This window comes from Diaphorina citri, unplaced genomic scaffold, assembly GCF_000475195.1.
Source record: "Diaphorina citri unplaced genomic scaffold, Diaci psyllid genome assembly version 1.1 scaffold986, whole genome shotgun sequence".
Taxonomy (NCBI): Eukaryota; Metazoa; Arthropoda; class Insecta; order Hemiptera; family Psyllidae; genus Diaphorina; species Diaphorina citri.
The window spans coordinates 95139-115133 of NW_007378417.1; the positions used below are offsets into that span (position 1 = coordinate 95139).

General features: G+C 37.9%; 2 protein-coding genes across 3 annotated transcripts in view; one reads left to right on the plus strand and one right to left on the minus strand.

Annotated features, from left to right (window-relative positions):
* LOC103513563 (vomeronasal type-2 receptor 116-like) overlaps window positions 1-19617 on the minus strand; it is a 45057-nt gene extending 25440 nt beyond the window's left edge. Inside the window, exons 1-2 of the mRNA XM_026826723.1 lie at window positions 19483-19617; window positions 18661-18831 (exon numbers count right to left, since the gene is read on the minus strand). Coding sequence (XP_026682524.1) covers window positions 18661-18735 — 75 coding nt within the window. The 5' untranslated portion in view covers window positions 18736-18831; window positions 19483-19617. The remainder of the gene's footprint in view (window positions 1-18660; window positions 18832-19482) is intronic.
* On the plus strand, window positions 1928-14009 carry LOC103513554 (cathepsin B-like). 2 transcript variants are annotated; one of them, XM_008478397.2, is made up of 6 exons: window positions 1928-2501; window positions 3060-3278; window positions 4249-4449; window positions 12864-13008; window positions 13295-13411; window positions 13701-14009. In XM_008478397.2, exons 1-6 carry the CDS (start codon window positions 2280-2282, stop codon window positions 13994-13996), a joined length of 1200 nt encoding a protein of 399 aa, XP_008476619.1. In that variant the 5' UTR covers window positions 1928-2279; the 3' UTR covers window positions 13997-14009. The 2 variants fall into 2 exon arrangements, with proteins under 2 accessions (XP_008476619.1, XP_008476618.1); XM_008478396.2 differs by lacking the exons at window positions 12864-13008; window positions 13295-13411; window positions 13701-14009 and adding exons at window positions 5247-5391; window positions 5678-5794; window positions 6084-6793 and having other exon boundaries at window positions 1930-2501.
* Window positions 19618-19995: the final 378 nt, after the last annotated feature.

The following is a 19995-nucleotide window of genomic DNA, read 5'->3' on the forward strand; positions in this document are numbered from 1 at the left end:
AAAACCAAAAAAATAGAATCGTTCCTCTAATTGATTGGCGCAGTGTATTATACTAACAGTTAGCGCAGTGAAAATTTTCAAGTTAAAAATTAAAACTCACTTTGGACCAACAGTTATGAGATGTCCGTCTAAAAAAAGCTGTCATCCAGACAAATTGAATAGGTATTGGGTTCAGAAGAGCAGTAACAGAAGAGGAAAAACAGTTCTTAACATATTATTCATCATCCCTGTAAGTACTTCTGTACTTTTAGGTACCATAACTTCTTCTTATTATATGTAAGGTATTCTTGATTTAGTTCATTTTTCATATTTCATTGTTATTTTCAAGATAGTGATTTTGTATTTTCTTTTTCATTTCGTTCTTATTGTCTATTCTTTTAAGCTCCTCTGGTAGACCATTTAGTAATGATAGAATTTGATACTTATATGTAGCTTCTCCATATCCAGATGTCAATTTCCACCCTGCGTCTAGCTAGCTTTGTATGTCCCTTCCACATCACTGATTAGTCTGCTACAGATCCTTAAGATTGTACTCGTCTCAGTCCGGCACAAAGGAGTTAAAAGAAAATTTCACTTGTACTAAACTCACAGGCAAAACACTTTGTAAAGAACTTTGTCACTGTGATTCATGAGAGCCAGATGAAACAGTTTACCAACCGCTAAATCTAGCTAACTACGAATAATAGTGGAATTAGTGGAACAGTCTCTTTATGGACTATGAACGTAATATTGCCTACAGCATAGCCTAGTTATCCAATTACAAACAACATCATCTTCCACAAAGCTTCTCTTTAACCATTATCTTCTCTACATTTTCTCCTTCATTGCCTCTTTCTTCTTCTTATTCGGCGTCGTCGTCGTCGTCCTTCTTCTTCTTCTTCTTCTTCTTCTTCGTCTTTTTTGTCTTCTTCTTCTTCACCTTCATCTTCTTCTTCCACTTACAGTCATTTTAAAGGTATTTCTAACCCTGTGATGTTAACAGTTGACAGTCATTGTTTAAAATACACCGGGGTGGGAATATTCCTACCAAATTTCAGCTTTCTAGGTGTTGTGGTTCTAGAGATAGAGCGATCAGTGTGTGAACTATGAAATGTGAATGAGTGAATGGATCTCGTTCTTATAATATGAGATTCTTTTAAGCTCCTCTGGTAGACCCTTTAGTAATGATGGAATTTGATACTTATATGTAGCTTCTCCATATCCAGATGTCAATTTCCACCCTGCATCTAGCTAGCTTTGTATGTCCCTTCCACATCACTGATTAGTCTGCTTACAGATCCTTAAGATTGTACTAGTCTCAGTCCGGTACAAAGGAGTCAAAAGAAAATTTTACTTGGACTAAACTCACAGGCAAAACACTTTGTCACTGTGATTCATGAGAGCCAGATGAAACAGTTTACCAACCGCTAAATCTCCAACTAATAGCTAACTACGAATAATAGTGGAATTAGTGGATCAGTCTCTTTATGGACTATGAACGTAATATTGTCTACAGCCTAGCCTAGTTATCCAATTACAAACAACATCATCTTCCACAAAGCTTCTCTTTAACCAATGATCTTCTCTACATTTTCTCCTTTATTGCCTCTTTCTTCTTCGTCTTTTTCTTCTTCTTCGTCTTTTTCTTCTTCTTCGTCTTTTTCTCCTTCTTATTCTTCTTCTTCTTCCACTTACAGTCATTTTAAAGGTATTTCTAACCCTGTGATGTTAACAGTTGACAGTCATTGTTTAAAATACACCGGGGCCATTTTAAAATCAACTGATAAGAAAAATGATAACAACGTAAGTTAGGTACATAATAGGTTTATATTATGTATTCGATTTTTCAAAGAAAGATTTAAAAAGAAAGAAAGGATGAAAGAAAGATTTTTCAGTTATTATTCTTACAATTCAACTACCTAGTCACTGAATTTTAGAGTAACATTCGGATTTTTTGATGTTAATAATTATAGATAGGTTACTACCTACCTTTTTTCATGTTAAATAACTCATTTCCATAAATTCTGATATTATATAATTTTCTATCATGGGTATGTAGCCTTTTGTCTTGGAAAAAAAAAAAAAAACATCAGAGTATGAAAGTATCTTCATGAAATTACCTAATTGTGATTTTTTTAAAGTGATCTTATTTTTTCAAGTGATACAGTTTTTCAATATTCTAGTGATTAATTGACCAGCTTTTTGCAGTCCTTCGTTTGACGGAATTTTAATTTTTGTCCGATTCCCCTTCGTACAAAGATTGCTTAGTTTTGGTTCTAATCTAGCACTTCGGCCCGAGAATGTTCAATATGATTTTCAAAGTACCTTTGTATCACTACGTCCCCGCGTACAAAGGATCAAGTACTTGCAATGTTGCACTGTTTCTTTCAAGCCTGTTGCTGATTAGTAATCTCTTCTATCGGTACTTGGGCGTTACCAACGGTGACTCCACTGACATCGATTGGATCCCTGATACAGACGATTTCATCAACTATATCAACTCTGTTCAATCATTTTGGGTAGTAAGTAAGACATAGATGTCATTAATGCTTTTCCTTGAGCCTATTGAAACAGCTTCTTGCTATCTATCAGAAAGGGCTAGACTTACTTTATCATGGACACTCGTTGCTATTCAAGACCTCTTTTGTTTCTCCGATCTTCAAGAAGGGAGCTACCACTGAAGTCGGCAATTACCGCCCTATTTCCCTTCTCAGTGATTTCTCTAAGATCCTAGAAAAGCTTGTCAACTTCAGACTCTACTTTCATCTTCAAGGAGAAAATATGTTGAATGACAAGCAGTTCGGATTTAAGGCAGGTAAATCTACGGCCGATGCGGTGGCTACCTTCTTGAAGGATCTGGACCTCAGTCAAAGCTCGCGAAACCATTCTAACGGCGTCTTTTGCGACCTTTCAAAGGCATTTGACCGAGTTGACCACTCTATACTCCTTCCTAAACTTCCTTTCTATGGTGTTAGAGAGAACTCCTTAAAATGGTTCCAAAGCTATCCATGTCCTTACAATAATTTGTGTACATCAGGGTTAAATAAATAGTGTATGAAAGAATACGTGTCCTTTTTCAGGCCGAAAAGAATGCCCTGTCCAAACTAACCCTGTCTGAGTTGGAGATGCGTATGGGTGTCCATCCGGACTCCAAACTTCCTCAGAACCGACTCCCTCTCCTGGTACAATTATCCGACCCATTGGAAGAATTACCGGAAGGGTTTGATGCCCGGATTAATTGGCCATACTGTCCCACTATCCAGGAAATTAGGGACCAGGGATCTTGTGGCTCCGGATGGGTGAGTGACCCTGTTTCTGAGTGGGCCTTTTCTTTGAAGAGATTTGATAGAGGGAACTGTACCTACCAAGGTCTTATCGTCCCAAAATATAACCAAGTAGGAACTATTTCATTTGGCAAATGTATTTTCCAATCAATATAGTTTTCATAGCAATCAACTATGACTGCTGACTGGTAACCATTTGGGAAAATATCCTGAAATTGATATCTTGCAAATATTCATTTATTTTCACTTCAATTACATTCACTTCCTGAGGGTTGTGATCTCATTCAATTGAGAATAATCTTTGTGGGTCAACTATGAAAGGAGAACCAAAAGGTATTTATATTTTCCAGAACTTTCAATTTTCAAAATTGAAAGTTCTGGAAAATATTAATACTTACCATTTGGATCTCCTTTCAAAGAAACGTTACCCTCAAGACATTTTCTGGTGACAATGATTGTCTTGCAAATTGCAATACCTATATCAAACTTGTGAGTTGTGGACCCTGTTTAAACAAAGTTCAATACCACCTGACCCGTGTAAACATAATGTATAATGTGCCACTAACTACCATGCACGTTTGTATGCCCGTGTGAATGTGGTTCAACAGAGTCTTTGTTTGTTTCTGTTTGATGGTTTGATTGATGACTCGAATCCCACTGTCTGTTCAGATGACTCTAAGGCAAATGACGTTGAAATATTCTTACTGGCGGTGTGGTGATATGGTGACTAAATAAGGCCAGCCACTCACTATCAGGTAGACCTGACAGGTACACCTCGTCAGGTCCGCCTGTCATGTTTACCTGATAGTGAGTGGCTAGCCTAAGAATACTCACATCTGCCGTTCAAGTCCCAGAACGTTCCCCCTAGCATACGTCTTAAAAACCCGGCTTTTATGGAATGGTCGGATCCGACCCACAATATGTCTTAACGTCGAGTCAGATCGACCTGTATATTCGGGTCAGCATTACTTTCCTTTCCCTGTAGGCATTGGGTGCTGTGGAAGCCATGTCAGATCGGGTCTGCATAGCTTCAAGAGGGAAGAGACATGTCCGACTTTCATCAGATGACCTGGTATCTTGCTGTAAGGATTGTGGAAACGGGTGTCAAGGTGGATTTCACGGCAAGGCTTGGAAATACTGGGTGACCACTGGAATTGTATCGGGGGGAACTTATGCGTCCAAACAGGTAGGCGTTTCGAGTTGGATTGAACTTAGGGTGGAACACACCGTCAAAAGCTTTAAGTAAAACCAATTTACCTTCCTATGAAATAATCGTACATACCTACTAGCCTATTACCTACAATATGTCTTTAATGTGGGGGTAAAGGTTAAATGTGTCTCTGTTGGGGGCCAAGGCGCCTTAAAAAAAAAAAAAAAAAAAAAAAAGAGTGTTCACCGCCGTTTTTATTTCGTAGTAATGAACCACCTGCTACATTAGACGCATGTGGTCTGTGTCGTAGCATGCCTATCCCGTAGTATGCCTCTCATCAGATGGGCGAGAAGAGACACAATACTTCCCATTTAGGTGCTGGGTCAACACGAGAACACCAGAAAGTAACCCGTTGAAATATTTGCAATCGAAAAACGAGTACAAACTTTTGTCGATGGTGGGATTCGAACCCGGGACCTTCTGCATGGCAAGCAAGCACGTTACCACTGGACCAACCGTGCCCCCTGCTACATTAGACGCATGTGGTCTGTGTCGTAGCATGCCTATCCCGTAGTATGCCTCTCATCAGATGGGCGAGAAGAGACACAATACTTCCCATTTAGGTGCTGGGTCAACACGAGAACACCAGGAGGTAACCCGTTGAAATATTTGCAATCGAAAAACGAGTACAAATTTTTTGTCGATGGTGGGATTTGAACCCGGGACCTTCTGCATGGCAAGCAAGCGCGTTACTACTGTGACCAACCGTGCCTTCTTATTCAACTTTATACAGGGTTGCCAAACTTTGCATGATTCCCCTACAACCTTTACAGGGTTGCCGTCCATACGAAATACCGTGTGAGCGTTACATGAACGGGAGCCATTCATCTTGTCAAGATAATGAGCCGAACACACCCGAATGTATTCGGAAATGCCAACCAGGATACGATGTGTCTTATGAAGATGATCTTAACTTTGGTAAGAAATTCACCCGGATTTACAGTCTCATGGTGACTTCAAAAGAACTTTATTTATGTTAGATTGGTAGTCCATTCCTGGAGGTTTTCCATGTAGATTTACATCTCATTTTCAAATCCATAATTTTTAATTTTATTATTATTAAATTAATTGATTGGTTAAAATATATTTTTGTGTGTAGTTCTGTTTCTTGATCTAAAATAAAACAGTTAAACCTCATGGAAATCGCCAAGCTAAAATTCTGAACTCACTTTGTTCATTGAATAATGGTTGCCTTTGTTCACAGGTCGTATCGCTTACTCCTTGCCTGCAAATGAGGAAACTATCATGAGAGAGATCTTCAGGCATGGTCCCGTAGAAGGATCCATGACTATTTATGCTGACATGATCCTTTATAAGACAGGTACCTATTATTATTTTAGTGCTTTCTTATTATTATTTTCTGAATTTTCTTGGCCTATTGCCTATATTCTCCTGATACATATTTAGGAGGGCGCTCAGGTGTGGGTTCAATCCCAGTCGATGTATGAAATTTTATCCTCAATCTTGTTCGAGAATTTAATCCCAGCAATGTCAGTAATATTTGGTAGTAATAGTAACCTACTGTTAGTCTGAAAGGACTCTATATGAGAGGAAATTCCTCAGACGCGATCAAACCCAGGACTAATCTTAATCCAACATATTTTCCTCAGGAATCTACAAGCACGTTGCGGGCGGTCCATTGGGCGAGCATGCCATCCGAATCATTGGTTGGGGACAAGAACCTCTGGGAGAAGGAACGTCGAGTGTGGTGAAGTACTGGCTGGTGGCCAACTCGTTCAATACCAACTGGGGAGAGAATGGTCTGTTTCGGATTGTTAGAGGACAGAATGAGTGCGGCATTGAGGCTGACATTACCGCTGGTCTGCCTAAGATTGGCTTGGAAATAGATTCTAATGAAATCAATTTGGGCAAGATGATGACTTTACCATTGACGAATAGAGAGTGAGAGAAGACTGAGGTGAAAGCATGTATGTGATGTGTTACAACCTACTCGACCTGTTTCGAGGAGACAGCATAGATATATTTATAATAAGCTGAATTGTAGTTTGAACTATAGGTACGTAGGTAAGTTTTAAGCTCGATCCAGAATATTTTCCCAAATACCTACTGGTATTTAGTGGAGCTTACCCTCCAATAATTAAAAAAAAAAAAAAAAAATCCAACGTTTAAGGTTGCCCATACAATATTCCCGAATCCAATTTTCAACCTTTCATGCACCTCCAGACTGAAACATTTCCTGTGGTAGGTATCCCTTCATTTCTCATATGGCTGTGTTTCGCCTAACTTTTGTCATTTGTCATTTCCAGAGTAGATGTACCTCCATTTATTTTGTTGCTCACATCAAAATGCACATGGCTAACGTTTTGACTGTATAAAAACTAATGAAAAATACTCAATATCAGGAAAAAAAACTCCGCACTTTAAAATAAATTTGAAATGTAGGTAAAATAAACATTGAAAATAATAATAACCTATGATCAATTAGTTATTGGAGCTTGAAATATTTTTCATTGGGTTTCAATGGGTACATTTTAGGCGAGCGAGGAAAAGTTTTCTCTCCCGCAGTCTCTGCACTCTGTGTATTTCTTATGGAGATTTTAGCGATCAGTAAAAACAAAAAGGTGCTGATTCATCTCTTTTTTAAAATCCCAGGCAAAAGTACCTATGTACTATGTAGAATAGGTAGGTATAACTAGGTACCTATGTAGTATGTATGTAGAGTAGGTAGGTATAACTAGGTACCTATGTATTATGTATGTAGAGTAGGTAGGTATAACTAGGTACCTATGTAGTATGTAGGTATCAGATGTGCTAACTATTCAACATGGCTGGCTAGATAGGTAGGTATTAGGTAATTATTGTAATCACTTTCAAAACACAAACAAGAGGGAGGTACCTCCGGAAGTGAATAAAAAAAATTCAGTGCAACATGGAGAGAGAGAGAGAGAGAGAGAGAGAGAGAGAGAGAGAGAGAGAGAGAGAGAGAGAGAGAGAGAGAGAGAGAAAAGAACAAATTGAATTTCCTTTCATCTCATTTTTATCAAAAGATAAAATTTAAATATTTATACCAGAAGCAAGAACCTGAATAATAAAATGCTATGCCGAGCGTCAAAGCTTTCATGCGATTCATGTTAATAAAAGATGTACCTATGTAGGTGTAGGTACAACTTCTTTCATATGTTTACGTAATTGTGTATTACCTACCACGTAAATGTGTACCACATACTAGTATGTGGGTACCTACCGACTTGAACTTTGGTGGAGCCAGTCTAGTTTAGTTTGAGCCATTTCGCGCCTGTCTTGTAAGCGCTAGATCGAGGGTTCGAATTCCGTCCAGGGCGAACTTTGTCCTCAAGGGAGAAGGTTCGTTCTCGAAGAGGTTGATGGCTTTCTCCTATCCCGTCTTCGTTCTCAAGATACAAGATAAAAAAAAAAAAAATTCTCTTTGCAATTCACTGAAGAATTCAAGAATTCACATACCTACGTAATTACCTACTTAATTATCTATTTATTATGCCAAAAAAATTACAAATCGCCAAGTTGCGAATTTCCCTTTTCTGATTCTCTTGGCTTTTGATTTTCTCACGCGGGTTTGTTGCGGTCTGATTGTCATTTCGGCAAATTGCTTACGAGGAGAGAAAAAAGGAAAGTCCCATTCCTCTATACCTACCTAGGAGTTTGGGAGAGGGGGGGAGGTGGAGGGAAGGGAAATGGAGGGGAGGTGGAAACGTGAAGGGAGGAGGGAGAGGGGAAGGGTGTCTCCATGGTACACTTAATGCGTATTCACCAGGAAAACAATTTGATTACAACATCGCACTCCACTGGGAAATGATACTTTTTCTCTACTGTCGATTTTTTTATTTCAAGCTCAAAGGGAATGAATGAAACAGGTATACAATAAAATATGTACGATTCAATTGTACGTCGGTATGACGTATGCTTCTCAATTGATGTGATGAACAAATGTACGTTCCTTAAGTCTCATCTTATGACCTACTTTTGAATCTCTTAGAGACCCCGTGGAAATGACGGTAGTTCCTGGAACATTGTTTTAATATTGCACAGAGGAAATTTAAGCAACATATCCGCTGATTTTTTTGCGTTTTGCTCGAGATGCCAGAAAGCTGTGAGAGGTGTTGAACCTAAGAAGAATAATATGTTGATTTTAGAAGAAAAATCCGATACCAAATGTATGTAAAGGACCAATAGTTACAGGGACTGCACCCTCATATTGCAGCATCTCCAAATGAACCTTGGTTTAGAGTTCCTGTCTACGATGACAGTTCGTTAAAGAGTTCGTATAAATATCGAGTTTAGGCTTCGTGTATGTAAAATATACCTGGATTATTATTTATAGATATTAGGTACATAATAGATTAATTATAATTATCACTTTAATAACCTAAGGGTGACGGAAATTTGGTAATGCATTCTGAACAAGTTTCTGACCTGGACAACTTTTCAAAGAATTGGAAAGCATTTCCCGGAATTCACATCAAGTTTTATCCGGAACTTTCATGATGTTTCGTGATTTGCATTTTCATTCCGAGAAAGCTTCAAAACGCTTCGAGCAAAACAGCAACAAGATAGAGGTAGATATAGTGCATTGTTTCATGAAGATATAATTGCATTGTTTCATGATGTTGGAAAATGGTGTCCAGTGAAATCAAGAATAAATACCTTCTTCTTCTTCTTAGTGTGCCATGTCCATTACTGGACGTTGGCGATCAAATTGGCTAAATCATTATTATCCACCACTTTAGCAAACAGCGTTGAATTAGATTCCTGGAACCATTCTCTAAGATTTTGCATCCATGATTTCCTTTTTCTACCTCTTCCCCTACTCCCCTTAACTTTCCCCTTAAGAATACGAAGCAGTATACCATATTTATCTGGGTGTCTCGATATATGTCCAAGATATTGAAGCTTTCTAGTCTTTATTGTTTTAACAATTTCAGTTGTTTTCTTCAGTCGATTGAGGATCTCCACGTTGGTCACTTTATCTACCCAACTCACACGAAGCATTCTTCTATAGACCCACATTTCGAAGGATTGAAATTTTTTGAGTAATGTGTCAGTTAGGGTCCAGCTTTCTGCTCCGTATAGAAGAATAGAGAAGATGTAGCAGTTAACCAACCTCAATCTCAGGTCTAAGTTTATGCTTCTAGAACACAGGACTTTTTTCATTTTAACAAAGGTTGCTCTTGCTTTTTCAATTCTGATTCTAACTTCTTTTTCTGCATTCCAGTTATCATTTACATAACATCCCAGGTAAGTGATCCCACTTGTTCTTTCTAGCTCAACTCCGTACGCTTTGGCTGATGAAGTGCGCACAGCTTTTCTCGATACAATCATGTATTTTGTTTTCTTGGTGTTAAGTTTCAGACCATATTTTTCGCAGGCGTTGACGATTTTGTCGATAAGGACTTGCAGTTGTTGTTGGGTTTCCGCTATAAGAACCGTGTCATCTGCATACCTGAGATTGTTAATGATGTGTATGCCTTCTTCTGTTTCAATCTGTATTCCACAGTTTACTCCCTCCAGTGCCTCTTTAAAGATGTATTCTGAATATATGTTGAAAAGCATTGGGGAAAGCAAGCAGCCTTGTCGCACTCCTCTTTTGATGTTGATATCCTCTGTGACATTTAAACCTACCCTTACATTTGCATTCTGTCCAAAGTACAAGTTCTTGATTATGCGTAGATCTTTATCGTCAATATTTATTTCTTTTAGGATGTTAATTAGACTAGTATGTTTAACTTTATCAAAGGCTTTTTCAAAATCAATAAAGCACATGTATACAGGGTGGTTCAAATCTCTACATTTCTGAACAAGAACTTGCAGGCTGAACAGTGCTTCCCTTGTGCCCAAGTTGTTGCGAAAGCCAAACTGAGTATCTCCGATATTGTCTTCAATTTTGCTGTACAATCTGCTGTGGAGAATTCGTAGGAAAATTTTCAGTACATGAGACATCAAGCTTATTGTTCTATATTCGTTACACTTCCTTGCATTGAGTTTTTTGGGAATGGTTACGAAGGTGGATTTCAACCAGTCCATTGGTATAATTCCCGTGTTGTAGATAGCATTGAATAGATTAAGGAGTGTCTGTTTACTTCTGAATTCAAACAGCTTTATTACTTCTGCAGGAATGTTATCGGGTCCAGTCGCCTTTTTGTTTTTTGAATTTTTAATGGCTTTATCCAGTTCAAACATGCTGATAGGTGGGCCAGTATTTATGACACCCAATTCCACATCTTCTCTACTATCTTGAAATAATTCCATGATGTACTCTTCCCATGTTTTTAATCTCTCTTCCATTGTTATAATTAGCTTTCCATCTTTATCTTCTAGATCTGTCCCTGAGCTATTACGTATGTTCATTACTTCTTTCACTTTCTTGTGCATATTAAACGTATCATGTTTTTTCTCTAGATCTTCCATTTCTTGACAGTTCCGTTCAAAGTGAACAGGGGCGTCCCACCCGTTAACCGCGGCCTCCCCCCCCCCCAAACCCGATGCTGGATACGCCCATGATCCTAGTAATTCCCAAAATACATCTCTCGATGGCCCTCTGGGTAAATCGCAATTTTTAGTCCGTCCTTCCTTTATTATTACAATGTAAATGCTGTTTCTTTGTGTTATTATGTTTATGTCACAACTTTGGTGCTCACTGCAGCATTTGTAGGATTTTCCCAATATCTCAATAATCCTAAAATCCGATGTTTACCTACCATGCTGGCACCGGTCGCTATGCGCATTTATATGTCATAGCTACTCATTTTCCTCACGAGGCTGAGTGGGCCCCGCAACAGCCAGTCACGGAATCAATCATTTGCATGATACAAATTTCTTGACCCCGCCGGGAATCGAACCCGGGTCTCCCGCGTGCAAGGCGAGCGCAGTGACCACTACGCTATAGGAGGTGACGATCAAAGAGTAATAAAGTTCTAATAATAAAATTGGTAATTTATAGATACTATAGGCATGTCTTATAAAAGTTATAAATATTCAACACGCTTTCCTCTATCTACTTCTTCAATCTCCATCTCATCCTATTCCCATCCTCTCTCCCTCCCTTTCCTCTTCCTTGTTTTGCCTCATTTCTTCTTCGCCTTCCCTTATCCCCCAAGTGTCTGTGGTTTATAGGGAATACAAGTTTCAAGTCGGAGTTTCAAACATTACGAGGGTAAAAGTAGGTATCATTTTATTTGGTAAAATGGCGGTGAAAAAGTGAAACTAGGAAAGGTATGCAAGAAAAGGCACAAAAAGTAGGAAAACCCCTAAATTTCAGGGTGGTCCATAATCCATGTGAGCTTCCATTATACTAACTTCTCTCATTACTAATTCATGGATCGAGATGTAGAACTAAGTACGAGTATAATGGGCCGTTTAGACGCTCAGTCCCGGACTGCAGTCCAGTGTGACAGAAATCAGCTCGCGTCCAAACGTTCAGTCCCAGTTTGCACAAACCTCAGTCTTGTGATAATTCTCGCCTTGTCACTTGCCTGTTCTGTGTCTGTGTGTGCTCCGTTCTCTCAAGTTTTAATTAGAAAAACACTGTTGCTATCGCAAAAACTGAGTGAGGACTGACGGGAGGCTTGAGGTATGGACTGAACAGGTGTTTACACGTTCAAACTGGGTTTGACGTAAAAATCTTTGACAAGTTGAAGATTTTTTTGGTTTGCAAATAGAATCGTTGTGTATTATACTAACAGCTAGAGCAGTGAAAATTTTCAAGTTAAAAATTAAAACTCACTTTGGACCAACAGTTATGAGATGTCCGTCTAAAAAAATGCTGTCATCCAGACAAATTGAATAGGTATTGGGTTCAGAAGAGCAGTAATAGAAGAGGAAAAACAGTTCTTAACATTATAATATTTAGAAGACAAATCAGATGCAAAATCAGAGCAAATTTATTTTTCGATTCAAAATCAAATTCAGATGGAGAATGAATCTTCGAATATCAAATCGGACTGGCTGAAGTGTTGAACCAGTCCGAAAATATTACAAACATATTCTTCATCATCCCTGTAAGTACTTCTGGACCATAACTTCTTCTTATTATGTAAGGTGTTCTTGATTTAATTAATTTTTCATATTTCAGTGTTATTTTCAAGATAGTGATTTTGTATTTTCTTTTTCATTTCGTTCTTATTGTCTACTAGCTGAATTCCGTCGCTTCGCTCCGGAATCCCTCTAGTTCATCCCGAGGCATGGCCAAACTTGTGGAAAAGGCATGGCCGAACTGGTAACCCGTTGAAATATTTGCAATCGAAAAACGAGTACAAATTTTTTGTCGATGGTGGGATTTGAACCCGGGACCTTCTGCATGGCAAGCAAGCGCGTTACTACTGTGACCAACCGTGCCTTCTTATTCAACTTTATACAGGGTTGCCAAACTTTGCATGATTCCCCTACAACCTTTACAGGGTTGCCGTCCATACGAAATACCGTGTGAGCGTTACATGAACGGGAGCCGCTCATCTTGTCAAGCTAATGAGCCGAACACACCCGAATGCATTCGGAAATGCCAACCAGGATACGATGTGTCTTATGAAGATGATCTTAACTTTGGTAAGAAATTCACCCGGATTTACAGTCTCATGGTGACTTCAAAAGAACTTTATTTATGTTAGATTGGTAGTCCATTCCTGGAGGTTTTCCATGTAGATTTACATCTCATTTTCAAATCCATAATTTTTAATTTTATTATTATTAAATTAATTGATTGGTTAAAATATATTTTTGTGTGTAGTTCTGTTTCTTGATCTAAAATAAAACAGTTAAACCTCATGGAAATCGCCAAGCTAAAATTCTGAACTCACTTTGTTCATTGAATAATGGTTGCCTTTGTTCACAGGTCGTATCGCTTACTCCTTGCCTGCAAATGAGGAAACTATCATGAGAGAGATCTTCAGGCATGGTCCCGTAGAAGGATCCATGACTATTTATGCTGACATGATCCTTTATAAGACAGGTACCTATTATTATTTTAGTGCTTTCTTATTATTATTTTCTGAATTTTCTTGGCCTATTGCCTATATTCTCCTGATACATATTTAGGAGGGCGCTCAGGTGTGGGTTCAATCCCAGTCGATGTATGAAATTTTATCCTCAATCTTGTTCGAGAATTTAATCCCAGCAATGTCAGTAATATTTGGTAGTAATAGTAACCTACTGTTAGTCTGAAAGGACTCTATATGAGAGGAAATTCCTCAGACGCGATCAAACCCAGGACTAATCTTAATCCAACATATTTTCCTCAGGAATCTACAAGCACGTTGCGGGCGGTCCATTGGGCGAGCATGCCATCCGAATCATTGGTTGGGGACAAGAACCTCTGGGAGAAGGAACGTCGAGTGTGGTGAAGTACTGGCTGGTGGCCAACTCGTTCAATACCAACTGGGGAGAGAATGGTCTGTTTCGGATTGTTAGAGGACAGAATGAGTGCGGCATTGAGGCTGACATTACCGCTGGTCTGCCTAAGATTGGCTTGGAAATAGATTCTAATGAAATCAATTTGGGCAAGATGATGACTTTACCATTGACGAATAGAGAGTGAGAGAAGACTGAGGTGAAAGCATGTATGTGATGTGTTACAACCTACTCGACCTGTTTCGAGGAGACAGCATAGATATATTTATAATAAGCTGAATTGTAGTTTGAACTATAGGTACAGTACTGAGTTTTAAGCTCGATCCAGAATATTTTCCCAAATACCTACTGGTATTTAGTGGAGCTTTCCCTCCAATAATTAAAAAAAAAAAAAAAAAAATCCAACGTTTAAGGTTGCCCATACAATATTCCCGAATCCAATTTTCAACCTTTCATGCACCTCCAGACTGAAACATTTCCTGTGGTAGGTATCCCTTCATTTCTCATATGGCTGTGTTTCGCCTAACTTTTGTCATTTGTCATTTCCAGAGTAGATGTACCTCCATTTATTTTGTTGCTCACATCAAAATGCACATGGCTAACGTTTTGACTGTATAAAAACTAATGAAAAATACTCAATATCAGGAAAAAAAACTCCGCACTTTAAAATAAATTTGAAATGTAGGTAAAATAAACATTTTTTTTTTTTTTTTTTTTTAAAGAGGTTTGACAGAGGGAACTGTAACTTCTATGGTCTTATCGTCCCGAAATCGAAGAGAGAAGGAAGACAGACAGGATAGGAGAAAGCCAGCCGTTCCGAGAACGAACATTATCCCATCAGGATAAAATTCGCCCCGGGCGGGAATCGAACCCGCGGCCTAGCGCTTACAAGGCAGACGCACTACCAACTAAGCTAACTAGGCTGGCAAAATAAACATTGAAAATAATAATAACCTATGATCAATTAGTTATTGGAGCTTGAAATATTTTTCATTGGGTTTCAATGGGTACATTTACATTGCTATTCACTTGAATTGCATACGAGAATAATTTAATTGAATTGGGAAAAAAGTGGGAATACCTACTATCTTTATTTACAATTTTAGTTATAATTAATGGGTTGGTAAAAAATACAATGTAATTTTTATTAATAATTTTATTATTTTATATTTAATGCTCAGACTTGTAATTAAACATTATATTATTTTTATTAATTTGCATGACTTATCATCTAATAATGAGTTTAAATTGTAATGCCAACCCAACCTTTGTAAAATTTTGTAAAACTTTGTTAAACAAATATACAAACATTTTATTCTATTAATAATTATTTCTTATAAGTACCTATACCATGTAGGCAATAGAAAATTTATCCCATCACAAAAATTTATGGACATCAGAAATAAAATAATAAAATATTTGCATTTTATTTTTATACCTAGATATTCACGTCCAAAACTGTACTTCTCAATCAGTTTTTTTTTTTTTTTTTTTTTTTTTAAAGTTCTTTGATAAAAGTTTATAATTAAAAATAAATAGGTACCTAAATTGTAAAAAAAAATCTCAAGACTTAAAAGAGTCAGCATTTTTTTTTATAGTTAGGGAAATTTTGAAAAAAAAAAATCCCATTTCTCTGCGGTTATTAATGTATAGAACATTTTTCATTTTTCCCCTTTACTTCAAAACCTGGGGTGAAATTTTATTCATAAAAGGAATTTAATTTTTTCAAGAAGCCTTCTACTATCTACCTAGAGGTATAAGGGTATGTTTGGGTAATAATACAGCAAAAATCGACAATATGAAAAGGGCAAAAAAATAATACCTCTGTGAAACTTTGGGAATAACTTCATTTTAGCATGTACTTGAAGGGAAAAAAAAGTATCTAGCAATTCCGGGGGCGGAACAATGTTTTTTCCGCCAAAAACTGCCGCCACGGAGGTATTATGTTTTCCTTATTACTCCTCCTTTTGTGTCTTATTTTATTGTGCCTACTATAAAGAGTCTCTTATTTTCCAGCAGTGTTTCAGAACTTCATGGCACATTGCATATGTAAAATAGTTACCCGGCGTTCATACAATTTCTGTATTTTCACACTTTTTTCATCTTTTCACTTTTTAAGTAAATTAAGAGGAAGTAAAAAGAACTACCTACTGCTTTCCATAAACTACTCACTGAGTCATAATTATTTAAATGTAAATCACTCTTCAAATGCCTATTAGGTATTCGCAGTTAGGATCTGACTCATTCACTGAGTTGTTCACTGAAAAGAGTAGTTGTTTTTCACAACTCACTCTTTACACAGTCTACAACTCTACACTGTCTCTACAATTGAAAAACGTATTTCCCTTCCACCTGGTTGAAAATTGCTCTCGGTTGTTTAACCTTCATACTCTGCTTCATTAAGTTTTTGTTTTCTTCTTTCCTCCTTCTTCTTCTTTCCTTCCTCTCCTTCTTCTTCTTGGACTTCTCCTTCTCCTCCTCCTTCTTCTTCTTCTTTCCTTCCTCTCCTTCTTCTTCTTGGACTTCTCCTTCTCCTCCTTCTTCTTCTTCTTCTTTTTTCGTCTCCTTCTTCTTTTTCGTCGTTTTTTCCTCCTCCTCCTTCTTTTTCTTTCTCTCCTTCTTCTCCTTCTCCTTCTTTTTCTTCTTCTTTCTCTCCTTCTTCTCCTTCCTCTCCTCCTTCTTCTTTTGTTCCAAAGGAAAAAAAAGCTAGAATTTTATGCTCGAAGATTTATGACAAAGAAGAAAGAAAAGGTTAAGCAACTCCTGGGGGTTATTTGTTCTCATCCCATTTACCTTCCAGCTTTCTGTACAAAATATACAGTGGGACTGATCAGAAAGGTTGACAATCCACTTGTTGGAAATCATGGCAAATCATTGAGATATCGACAGTCATTTAATTATACCTTCCTGTAGATGAAAATTTACTTATTAGAAATCTAGCTCTGTGAAAATCATATCTAACACCTATTTGAATTTATGAAAATTATAAACATACCTTAAATGATTTTGATAAAAGCAAAGTTGAAATCGGTACTAAAAAAGGCCTAAAGCAAAAATGGGATTTGATGTATTGAGCTATCAAATGTCGCTACTTATACACTTATACAAATGTCGCTACTTATACAAATAGATACTCCTCGTTAAATTTTACAATTTGACTTGGATTCGGTCCACCAACCTCCAGATATAATTTTTGTCTCCATACCATAATATTCCAGATGATTTTTTTTTTTTGCACCTGTATGGGTATCCGTATTCAATGTACAAGCCAGAATCCACCTTACAGATTTGTCACCACCCCGTAGCGATTTGTCACCCAGTTGAACAGTGAGACTAGCCTTTGAGCTAAAAATCAAGTAATTAAATAGCTCGTTAAACGTAACAAACAAACAGTGAGACTACCCTGTAAGAAAAGAAGTCCTCGCTTAATTGCTCCCTGTCAAGAGCAGCAGTTGTGCGAATTCTTCTTAATTTTATTACTATTGTAATTTGTTCGCAAAAGTTTTTGTCTAGTTGAAAAGAAAATAAAAACACAACTTTCGGAATACGAAAGGAAACAATTAGAAAGTTTGGTCGTTCGGAACGGAAACTTGCCCCTGAATATAAATACGAGGAATATGGAATCGACTTCTCAGAAATTTGTCTGCTGAGTTTATTAACACAGTTGGTGACTGGATCGTGGGATCGTACAAGCTTAACCCATCCTTTAGAGCTGTTTGCTCCTAACACCTAAGCCTCGGAGTTGACTTGTTTACGAGTCTTGGTGGATGGATCACTTTATTTACGGTTCAATCAAACTTTATTTACAAGATCTACAAAGCTAGTAGTACCTATAGTATTGGAGCATCCTGCCACATTAAACAAAGCAAAAGAAAGTATAGATATCTTTTTTTTTTAAAGAGGTTTGACAGAGGGAACTGTAACTGCTATGGTCTTATCGTCCCGAAAATCGAAGAGAGAAGGAAGACAGGATAGGAGAAAGCCAGCCGTTCCGAGAACGAACATTATCCCATCAGGATAAAATCCGCCCCGGGCGGGAATCGAACCCGCGGCCTAGCGCTTACAAGGCAGACGCACTACCAACTAAGCTAACTAACTTTTAAAAGTGCGATAATAAGTTGTAATAATATCCACTTAATAGTTGTGAGATAATGTTACGTATAGGTACTTGGGAAGTAGGCATTGGTAGAAACATTATTATCAATCTATAACTAGGTATATTCTATAGGTATCCCAATACTTTTTGTGACCTACCTAACCCACCTACCTTCGAGTGTACTAGTCCTAATGGCATGACACACGGCCTACATTAAAATTAAATGTACACTAATGGAAAGGCACTAAGTCTGCGTAGTGTGTCATTGCTACTTCCAACCTACCTTTATAGCTTACCTACCTTTAAAAACATCAACAACAACAAATAGCTTGATTCACACTATAGTGCCAGTCAAGGTCCAGTCACGGTCCGGTATCGGTCCGATCAAATGATTGTTGAAGGCAAGTAAATGCGAGTGTACACACTAGACGTTCTAGTCAAGGTACGGTAACGGTCAGCTCACAGTCAAAATTTGGAACATTCTCGCGACGAATCTTTTTGATCGGACCGAAACTGGACCGTGACCGGAGCGAGACTGGCACTGTAGTGTGAATAGGCAGCGATCAAGCAACGATCAACATTCCTTCGTTCAGACCAACTAGAAATGAAAGAAAAATGACCGAAGCATGAACGTTGCTTGAACGATAGTGTGAATACTCAATCTTTTGATCGGACCGTTACCGGACCGTGACCGGACCTTGACTGGCACTATAGTGTGAATCAGGCTTAAGTAGAACTAGGTATCTATTTCTTACCTTAATTCCATAGTTGGACTCCTCATAAATGATGGATACGTAGCTCCACCTCAGTTTCTTGACTATTTCCACCATAGCTTTCACCTGGTAATGATCGGACGGAATGGTTCGAGTGAAATATTCGAATCTCTGCTTGTTACTCAGCTCGGGACTGGTGGAGAAGAAGGAGACCTGAAATCAGACGGATGCGTTACTGGTAAACTCAAAAAAATCTTGGCGCTCGCTTCCTTCTTAATTGAGGAAAAAGCAGTGGACATGGGATTAGAGGGAAGAGGGATTAAGAAACAAGATGAGGCTGACCTACAATCTCCTGAAGATCAAATGAAGAAAAAGCAAGATATACGAGTAGCAAAGTTAAAAACAAACTTGAGAAGAATATGGACAAGAAACTAGCTAAGAAGTAAGAAGAAGCAGAAGAAGAAGACAAAGAGGAGGAGGAGGAGGAGGAGGAGGAGGAGGAGGAGGAGGATGAAAAAGTAAAACTTTTGACAGAAGGAATTTTTTTGTCCATTTTTAAAAAGTAAAAATTTCCGAGCAAAAAACTTCTTCCCTTTATTGTATCTTGCTTTTTTTCCCCCTCGGAAAATGAGAACACTTTTCAAGAGCTCTAAGTTCAAATACATATATAACATTTTATAACGTTGTCAACATGTATTGTGAGCTTTTTTTTTCGCCGGCAACTTAAAGTCTGGAAAGACAACAAAAAGGAACGGAAAAACAACAGAAAAAGCTCTCTTATAGATCTGATAAAAATGCAGACCGTTCAAATAAAGAAGGTAATATTTTATCATGTTTGTATTGTTACTCGTATTTATTACATACCTATGGGGCTTATTACATGTGAGGCTAGTTTACGTTGTAGGTCCATTGTAAATGCTTTTTCTCCCAAATATTGTTTGCTAAGGTAATGCCAACAAAATGTCGATATAGTTTACGAGAGATTTAGATATAGGTACCTACACCTATTTTATTTTCTAAAAAAAAAAAACTTTTTTCTGGCATTGTGACCACATGCCTAGTTTTTTTTTTTTTTTTTTGTCCAAGAATATTATATCACGTTGAATGTCCCAGTTCCCGATAGATCACAGAAGTGAAGCAACGTTGCCCATGGTTTTTATCTGGATCGGTGGCCATCTGGGCAAGCCCATGCCGCTGGCTTTTCCTGGCCCCACAATCAGGTTGGGTGAAGGTAAGGTGAGGTGTAAAAGCTGTGACTTTAGCAGCTAGAACTCTGCTTATATGGCGGGTTTATTGGAAGAGGGTTTGATGGTAGAGATTGCCTTAGGCAATAATCACGCCCTATTGTAATTTTGTAATTATTTTTACACAGTACTG

Coding starts and splice junctions, on each gene's coding strand:
- LOC103513554 (XM_008478397.2), top strand. CDS start 2,280: ATGTTCAATATGATTTTCAAAGTACCTTTGTATCACTACGTCCCCGCG. Junction 2,502..3,059: donor CTGTTCAATCATTTTGGGTA/GTAAGTAAGACA, acceptor GTCCTTTTTCAG/GCCGAAAAGAATGCCCTGTC. Junction 4,450..12,863: donor GAACTTATGCGTCCAAACAG/GTAGGCGTTTCG, acceptor CAACCTTTACAG/GGTTGCCGTCCATACGAAAT.